This window comes from Dasypus novemcinctus, chromosome 3, assembly GCF_030445035.2.
Source record: "Dasypus novemcinctus isolate mDasNov1 chromosome 3, mDasNov1.1.hap2, whole genome shotgun sequence".
In the NCBI taxonomy this organism is placed as follows: domain Eukaryota; kingdom Metazoa; phylum Chordata; class Mammalia; order Cingulata; family Dasypodidae; genus Dasypus; species Dasypus novemcinctus.
In genome coordinates this window covers 97,212,679-97,222,385 of record NC_080675.1, presented here as the reverse complement: position 1 = coordinate 97,222,385, position 9,707 = coordinate 97,212,679, and the positions used below count along the sequence as shown (strand labels likewise).

Genomic DNA, 9,707 nt, shown 5'->3' with positions numbered 1-9,707 from the left:
AAACAAGTGAATAATGGCCATTCACAGCTCTACAGATGCCAAAATAAGTCAAGTACTTTCTATTTGGTAAAAGACAAAAATTTTTTTTAAATATCCCTAATTCTTATCCAAAAAGTTAGCTCAGACTAAAAGCTATTCTATCAGAAATAAAAAACAATGGATGGGGAAAATATATACAAACTGAAAACCGCTTTGCTTCCTTTAACAGAAGTGAGAAAGAAAGACTGTTTTGAGCTTTCAAATTTCAAAGGGATTTTTTACCTAACCATTGTTATATCGGTATATACCCAAGTAAAATAAAGGTTCTACTGTTATGAACCCAAATTTACTGAAATTTAGTATCAGTAGGATCATAGATAGTTGGAAGTTAAATAAGAGCAAGGAGACAATGGGTGGGTTCCAAACTAATTGCCAAATGGCCAACATGAGAATCTTGCATAAGGTTCCTACAGATTTCTCAGGAAGCAAAACAATTTACATAATGGTTTTCTCTGTCTTCCCTGCAGCACTAGCATTCATGAACAATTCAGAGACAAGCACTGTGACCGCCTTTGTCCTCCTAGGCTTCCCTGGTTGTCATGAGATGCAAATTTTCCTCTTCTCATTGTTCTTTGGAGTCTATATATTTACTATGATGGGAAATGGGACCATTGTCTGTGCTGTGAAATGGGATCAACAGCTCCATACTCCAATGTATATTCTCCTAGGGAATTTTGCTTTCCTTGAAATTTGGTACATTACCTCCACTGTGCCCAGTATGCTGGTAAATTTCCTATCAGAGACAAAAACCATCCCTTTTGTTGGCTGTTTCCTGCAGTTCTATTTTTTTACTTCCATTGGCACAACTGAAGCATATTTCCTCTGTATAATGGCATATGATCGCTACCTTGCAATCTGCCGTCCATTGCACTACCCAACCATCATGACCCCAAGATTCTGCTATATCCTGATGTCTCTTTGCTGGGTGCTTGGGTTCCTTAGTTACTCTGTCTCCACTGTGCAACTCTCTCAATTACCTTTCTGCGGTCCCAATATCATCGATCACTATTTGTGTGACATGGAACCATTAATGGCTTTGTCCTGTGCCCCAGCTCCTGTCACTGAGATCGTCTTCTATATCCTGAGCTCCCTTATTATCATCCTCACTCTTCTGTACATCCTTGGATCCTATACCCTTCTACTAATAGCTGTGTTAAAAGTCCCTTCAGCAGCTGGCCGAAGGAAGGCCTTTTCCACCTGCGGATCACATTTGACAGTGGTATGTTTATTCTTTGGAGCCCTCTTAGCAATGTATGTGAGCCCCACATCTGATAACCCAGCTGCAACTCAGAAGATTATAACTTTATTCTATTCTGTAGTGACTCCCTTCTTAAACCCCATGATTTATAGCTTACGAAACAAGGACATGAAGGCTGCATTGAAGAAAGTCTTGAGGATAGAATGAGCATAAAGTAATTGACATGAGACCAAGCAGACCACTGTCCATACATAAAGGCTCAATTAAGAAAGACTTGACTTTCTGCTGCTATTTCTCTAATGTATACTTTATCTTTTTTGTCTTTTTTTTAATGTTACATTTAAAAATTATGAGGTCCCCATATACCCTGCACCCCCTTCACCCCACTCCTTCCCCCATAACAACAACCTCCTCCATCATCATGAGACATTCATTGCATTTGAGAATACATCTCTGAGCACCGCTGTACCTCATTGTCAATGGTCCACATCATAGCCCACACTCTGCCACTGTCCATCCAGTGGGCCATGGGAGGACATATAATGTCTGGTAACTGTTCCTGCAGCACCACCCAGGACAACTCCAAGTCCCAAAAATGCCCCCACATCACATCTCTTCCTCCCACTCCCTACCCCCAGCAGCCACCATGACCACTTTCTCCACACCAATGCCACATTTTCTTCAATTACTAATCACAATATCTAGTGTATACTTTAAAGAAGATCTTTTCTCACTGGAGTCCTTCACTAATTCCTCAACTAATCTAGCAGAGCAAATTATAACCTAATCATGTCACATTCCAAATGTAACAACTACATGTTCAACATGGGTAACTCCAGTAAAAAGTCATATGAGGGCATAATATCTGTGATTTCTTACACTTAGTTTTTATTACTGGGGAATGGGAGTCAAAAGTAGAAGAATAGTTTTCCCAGATCATTGGTATACTCAAGACATTGGTATATTCAAGACATTTCTTAAGACAAGCCAATATTTTTAAAAGTGAATAAAGAATTGATTTTAAATGCCTAATGGATACAAGCCTGAAGGATTTAGTAACTGAACAACTGTCTTTTATTCTTGATGGTTGAGAGTCTTCCAGACCAGAGACAGACTGAACATTTCATGCTTATATGCATGTTAAATGTTTTAACATTAGGTAAAAGTAGTCATTCTTTCACTCAACAAATATTTATTGAGAACCTACTATGTTCTAGGCCTTCTTCTAAGCACTAGAGATGCACAGTGACCAAAACATTCAAGAACCACTACCGACATGGAGTTTACATTCTAGTGGGGAAAGACAAACAACAAACAGATAAATAAATATATACAGCATGTGCAAGGGTGGGTAGTGCCAGGGAGAAAGGAGGAAAAGGATAGGAAATATAGGAGAGAGGGATGAAATTTTTAAATAGGGTAATCGGAAAGTATACACAGAGGAGGCAACATTTAAGCAAATACGTGAAGAAGATGGAGTATATCATGTAAACACCTGAGGAAACTGCATTCCAAGCAGAGGGAATCTAAAAGATCCTGAGACAGGAGTGTATTCAAGTAGTAGTAAGGATGTTGGATGGGTTGGAGTAGAGAGGATAAGTGGAAGAGTATTGGAGATGAAATCCAAGAGAGTGAACAGGGGACCAGACTGTGTAGAGTCTTGTAAAACATTCTAAGAACTTATATTTCTGCGTGAGACTGTTGGAGGGATTTGAGCAGAGGAATAACATAATCATATCTACATTATACAAAATACAACCCCTGACTGTGTTCCCAAGAATAGACTGCAAGTGGACAGTGGTTGAAACCAAAAACCAGTTAGGAAGTTACTATGGGATTGAGTCCGAGATGGAACCCATATAAGATCTTTACCTTGCACACATATATTAGCATTCTATTTTACTATTATTTTTACTGTTAAATTGACTAAGCCCAAATATCCTGCTAGTAGGATTATGCAGTATATAAAAAATCATAGAAGATGAACATAATGTAATAATTTTACTATTTAAATATATTTTACTTTAAGTCCACTAAAATTGCAACATGGAACTGTGCAATTAGGATGGATTTCAAACAGAAATTTGATATGAATAAAGCTTTTGTGTGTATATTGTTCGCATTTAACCAGATGTATTTGTGTGCCTGAGCAATAAATCCAATTGAATACCCTCTCCATTATTCCTATCATTTTTTAAAATCATGTGACCCATACACATGGGATTTCTGACTATGATGAGTTCTACTGTAGAAAAATCCTGGATGACACTGACCCAGATGTTGAGTAGTTCCTAAAGACTCTGCCTACTGTTCAAGAAGTTTCCATCTGATGCAGGTTGAAGCCAGGCACAGTAACATAGTCTTCAGCAATAATCTAAATGTAAAAGTTAGATATAAATATATAATAGAGTTGTCTAATTTTGCTTTTTCTACAAAATAAGCTCTGTTAGAATAGTAGTATGAAACATATTTTAAAAGCATTGCAACATTTGAAGTTCTACCCTTTCATTCTTCTTGTCCTACATAGATAATTATTATGATGTAGTGTGATTTAAGAGCGTCAACGAGGGCGGTGGACTTGGCCCAGTGGTTAGGGCGTCCGTCTACCACATGGGAGGTCTGCAGTTCAAACCTCGGGCCTCCTTGACCGTGTGGAGCCGGCCCATGCGCAGCGCTGATGCGCACAAGGAGTGCCCTGCCATGCAGGGTGCCCCCCCCCCTACGCTCAAGGAGTGCACCCTGTAAGGAGAGCCGCCCAGCGTGAAAGAAAGTGCAACCTGTCCAGAAATGGTGCCTCACACACGGAGAGCTGACACAACAAGATGACACAACAGAGAGAAACACAGATTCCTGTGCCTCTGACAATAGCAGAAGCGGACAAAGAAGCCATAGCAAATAGACATAGAGAACAGACAACCTGGGTGGGGTGGGGAATAAATAAATAAATAAATCTTTAAAAAAAAAAAGAGTGTCAAGGAGAGATTCCTAACTACCTATTATCTTTCTTAAAATCATCATGGAAACATCATTCCTGAATTACAACTTCCTTCCGTAGGGTCTGAGAGGACTTTCCACGCCTCTACCTATCCAGTCCCTCCAGATGCTTAAATCTGTCCTACTTTTTCAAATACCTACATCTTAATCTCACATATCATCACATGTAACTCAGCTCTAAATGCCATCCCTACAAATATCATTCTTAACCTTCTCTCCATACCACGATCAACTGATTCCTCATCCTACTAAAATCCTTCCCAAACTCTGAAGCCTGCTTCAAACACACCCATTCTTAACCCAAACTCTAATTCTCTATCATCTACCACAGCAGTTCAGGTGCATCGAAATACCTAAGTTTGTTTAAACAGATTGTTGAGCCCCACCCCCAGAATTTCTGATGTAGTAGGTCAGGGTGGGGCCTGAGAACACACATTTCTAACAAGTTCTCGACTGATGTGAATAACTGCTGGTGCAGGGACTGCATTGTGAAAACCTGCTCTCTTCTTACACAGCCTCACGTCTCAAATAGACTACGCCTGATACGTGAGTTCTTGCTATGATTGCATTCATCTCCACCTCAGGTTCTCCAGCTCATACTTGCTCTCCTTTTCCTGATATCATTGAAAGAATTTCCCACCTCTGAACCATTTAGAGTGTCAAACTGTCATTTTCTCTAGTATTGGATCACGTCAGTCTACAGCATTACAATCTACATTTATAGACTAATTTTTTTTCAAACATATGAGTACAAGCTACATTCAAAATTGAAAAAGGAGATCCTTTATTTTATGTTGAATATAACAATATATAAGCTATGTATAGATAAAGAGGTTGTTTGGGGTTTTTGGGGTTTTTTTTTTCAATTTAAGTGCTTATTAGATAACCACCAAGAATGAAGCAAATTTATTTTGGAGAAAACACACACACACACACACACACACACTCTCTCTCTTCCCTTTTTTCCTCTCTCTCCCCCTCTCCCTCTCTTTCTCTCTCTTTTCCCCTATCTCAATCCCCCACCAGGCAGATAAGTTCCTTGGAGGAATGATAGCTTTACAAAGAAAAGTTTTCAAACCACTGGGGGAAATATACACAAATACAAATAAGATTAGATATATGCACAGGATGTCTGCACCTAGAAGTAGTTATCTCCCAAGGAGCACAGTAGGGAACTATGGATTCTATTCAAGGGAGACTTGTAAACTGTTAATAATCACTGACACGGAAAACACATTTCATTTGATTCAGAGTACTAAAGACTCTATACTTTATGGAAGCAAGTCTCTGGAGCCACAACTAATGCTCCCTGTCCACAACTCAGCTTTTAGATTGTATAAATGAGGAGAGTCTTGTGGCTGGAGTTTCTCTCACATCTTCTTAGAGCCAGAAATGCCACCAGGTTTGTAAGAAGAATCTATATGCATCAGTGTGATAACTGCTCATGTGCACCTGCTGCTCTAATAGAGCATGCTGGCTTTTCCGTGAATCTGCTCATTCTTTGTCCTTTTCTCTTTTATAGAAAAACAGTGTCGTGTTCTGCAGTTCTCTTCTCCCAACATGCTTCTAAGAAGGGCTCAGGGTGATATATTCACATTTAGGGACCACTCTCCTATCACAGGACTCCCACAACACATGTCATTTAGGCAAGGTGGTGCTCTTATGTCTTGGACATATTATATTTCAAGACCACTAAATTTCTTTCAATTAGAATGTTCCTGGAGTCTTGTATCACTTAGGTTTTAATGTTGCTTCAATGAAGTTTTAATTAGTAGAATATCCTTCAGCAAGAGCAATTAAGGCAAGCCATTCTTATTTTTTCAGAGTTCTTGGGCAAGTAGCATGTGGAAACTAAGCAAGATGTAGGCCAACAGAATCTCTTGACCTTTGGATTTCTCTACAGATCAAATATAAATAAATCCATAAATATTTAAAAGAAAAAGAACCCTTTTCCTTATGAATTAAAAAAGTGATTGCTATTACCTGGGCAAGCAGCTTAAATTCCCACCAAGTGGTGGGGGTTATCAAGTCGGATCCGGCTCCCACATCAGGTCATACACAATGGATTGCCCTGGCTCATTGTTGCTCCCCTTCTTCCCAACTGCCCAGACATACTATCACTTGAGGTGAATAGAAAACTGAAAGAGGTGAATTTAAATTTACCATTTGAGTTACTAATAAATGTACTTTGGAAGTGGGGGCAGTAAAAATGGGTGCTGCGAGGTTTCAGATTATCTGTGAAGTTCACTTATCCACCTGTACTCTATAGATATTTAAGATTTCACTGAAGCACAAATCATGTCGACAAGATCTTGTATATCACGAAATCGAGTGACCAGTTGGAAGTCAAGACTCATGAAATCTGGCTCAAGGTCAAGGACTATAAATTAGGATTATATTCCCATTCTTGGTGCCAAGAACTGACAGGTGAGAACGGTAAGTTCATTCAGGTCTCACGTCTCTGTCTACTATCAGAAAAGACCAAAATATCCATTTCATACTCTCCTCGCTATATGTATTAATATGTTATTCTCACTGAAAAAATATTATTTTTTTCATGCCCACAGCATACAATTGGGCATGCTATGAAACACACAGCTCCCTGAAGCCCCATTCTCATGGATTCATGACCGTCCAGATGTGAGTGGCAGCCCTAATCATTTTTACAAACCATAGGTTCTGAAAGGGGAGGAATTATATTTTTCATATTCACCATTGTATCCTAGAAATTAGCATTCTACTAGGAATATAATGAACAGTATTCTGTTTTGTTTTTTAAAGATTCATTTTTTATTTATTTATCTCCCCTTTCCCCCCCTGTTATCTGCTCTCTATGTCCATTCACTGTGTGTTCTTCTGTGTCCACATGCATTATCCAGTGGCACCTTGCTGCGTCACCTCTCTGTGTGTGTGGCACCACTCCTGGAACCACATCCACTTCCCCTGTTTTTTTTTTTAGAGAAACCTTTTCTCATCGTTCTAAAATCATTGTTAATTCAAATATTCAAGTAACCTTGGCAATAAAATGTTTATCCTCTGATTTGCTCCAGATTTGATCAAGTACTTACCCTCTGAAGACTGTGTAAATGGCATAAGGATGGAATATTGTGAGTATCTTAATAATGACATTAATAAATAATATGGTCAATTATCCTACTTTTAAAGACATCATTTGCTAAATTTAAAATATTCAAGATGGTTTTCACAGTCAAATATACTGAATTGTAACTGAAAAATGTTAAGATGTAGAAATCAGTCTTGACCAATAATTTCAAGAAAATTGTAAGCAAAATATTCAAGTTAATGCTGTCTCAACTCCTCACTCAGACAATAGTGCAAAGAACTTTCTGGTCTCTGCACATCCTCAGGGAACTCCACTACTTGTCATTTAATTTAAGTAGGAGCAAGATGATGAAGGGAACATTTAGAATTTAGGGCTTAATTCCTAGCAAAAATGTAGGTACATAATATTCTATATACTAGAGAAAATTATTTATCCAGCAGCAAAACACCAGGGTACCGCAGGTGACCAGCCATGACTGTGGAAGAGTGCAGCTTGTGGGAAAACAGGCCAGGGAAGACCATGGCCCACAAAAGAAATTATTTGTAAGGGACATAACAGCCGTCTTCAGTTATTTAAACCTTTCCCCTCTCCCATGAAAAAGGAATTAGACTTTATTTTATGCAGCTACAAAGGAAAGTTCCAGAATCAATTAGGGAGACAGATTTGCTCAACTGAGGAAGCACTTTGAAAGAACCAGGGCTCCTAAACAAGGAAATAGGCTGTAATATTCAGAAAATCTAAATGCCACCTGAGAGGTATGATCTAGAGGAAACTAGATAGGTGGTTTACAGACCATTTTACATAACGATTAGGGTTCTGCAACATCTCCTTGGAAGCAGCGAAAACAAAAGGGGCTCAATGCTCCTACCAACTCCATTCTCACCTGTTTCTCATTGGGTTTCTACGAATGAACCTCTTACTAAGAAGCCAATTTAACAACTATTTTTCTTTCAGATTTATACTCACTTTTGAGTCAAAGTAAAATAATATGTCCGAAGTTTATACTTGTATGTAGGGTATCAAGAAGGCAGTGATTCTACCATTCTTCGATCTACTGAGATGAAACTTTCTGAAACTTAAGGTTATGGGAACATTTGAAATGAAGTGATGCTTGTTCCAAACCATTCTATGATTGTGCCGGTCTATTTAGGAGTTACCAGCTTTGCATATTTAGGTAAACTCCTTACCCTCTCTGAGCTTCAGTTTTCTTACTAGTAAAATGAAAAAAAAAAAAAAAAAGATAAGTCACATCTTCCCTACAGGTCAAAGCATCATTGGGAGGACCAAATGAGAAAATGTATGTGAAAATATGAAATTTTTAAAGAAATTTGTTAGTAAAACCTACACATGTTTATTATTATTCATTCCTTGGTCACTTCTGTTCCTTTAATAGCTTTGGAACCCCAGAACAGAACCATGCATATTGTGACTGAGTTTGTCCTTCTGGGTTTCCCTGGTCAAAGAGAGCTGCAGAATGTCCTCTTCTCATTAATCCTGATGGTCTACCTCCTGACCCTTTTGGGGAATGGAGCTATTGTCTGTGCAGTGAAATGGGACAGGCATCTCCACACACCCATGTACATCCTCTTGGGAAATTTCGCCTTCCTAGAGATCTGGTACATTTCCTCCACTGTCCCAAACTTGCTGGTCAACATCCTCTCTGAGACTAAGACCATCTCCTTCTCTGGTTGCTTCACTCAGTTTTACTTCTTCTTCTCTCTGGGTACAACTGAGTGTTTCTTCTTATCAGTTATGGCCTATGATCGGTACCTAGCCATCTGCCGCCCACTTCATTACCCCTCCATCATGACTGGACAGTTCTGTGTGAGCCTGGTCTGTATTTGCTGGGTGAGTGGATTTCTCTGCTATCCAGTCCCCATTGTTCTGATCTCCCAACTTCCCTTCTGTGGACCCAACATTATTGACCATATTGTGTGTGACCCAGGCCCATTATTTGCACTGGCCTGTGTCCATGCTCCTTCCACTGAGCTTATCTGTTACACCATCAACTCCATGATTATCTTTGGGCCCTTCCTCTCCATTTTGGGATCTTATACTATGGTTCTCAGAGCTGTGCTTCGTATTCCCTCTCGTGCTGGTCGAACTAAAGCTTTCTCCACATGTGGGTCTCACCTAATGGTGGTGTCTCTATTCTATGGAACACTTATGGTGATGTATGTGAGCCCAACATCAGGGAACCCAGCAGGGATGCAGAAGATCGTTACTTTGATATACTCAGCAGTGACTCCATTCTTAAATCCTCTCATCTATAGTCTCCGAAACAAGGACATGAAAGATGCCCTAAAGAAAGTTCTAGGATTAATAATTAGCCAAAACTGAGATATCATTGAAAGAAAAGGCTGAATTAGTCACTTCTGACCTTCATTATTTATAATAACAATAGAGAATGTC

General features: G+C 39.2%; 2 protein-coding genes across 2 annotated transcripts; both read left to right on the top strand.

Moving 5' to 3' along the window:
* The first annotated feature begins 481 nt into the window (after positions 1 to 481).
* On the top strand, positions 482 to 1,444 carry LOC101444319 (olfactory receptor 11H4-like). The gene has a single exon (XM_012521283.2). It carries the CDS (start codon positions 482 to 484, stop codon positions 1,442 to 1,444), a length of 963 nt encoding a protein of 320 aa, XP_012376737.2.
* A 7,198-nt stretch (positions 1,445 to 8,642) lies between these two features.
* On the top strand, positions 8,643 to 9,635 carry LOC101415318 (olfactory receptor 11H6). The gene has a single exon (XM_004482679.2). The coding sequence runs from the start codon at positions 8,643 to 8,645 to the stop codon at positions 9,633 to 9,635; it is 993 nt and encodes a 330-aa protein (XP_004482736.2).
* The last annotated feature ends 72 nt before the right edge of the window (positions 9,636 to 9,707 follow it).

Excerpts from the sequence above, each read along its gene's own strand:
- LOC101444319 (XM_012521283.2), top strand. The coding sequence starts at position 482 with ATGGTTTTCTCTGTCTTCCCTGCAGCACTAGCATTCATGAACAATTCA.
- LOC101415318 (XM_004482679.2), top strand. The coding sequence starts at position 8,643 with ATGTTTATTATTATTCATTCCTTGGTCACTTCTGTTCCTTTAATAGCT.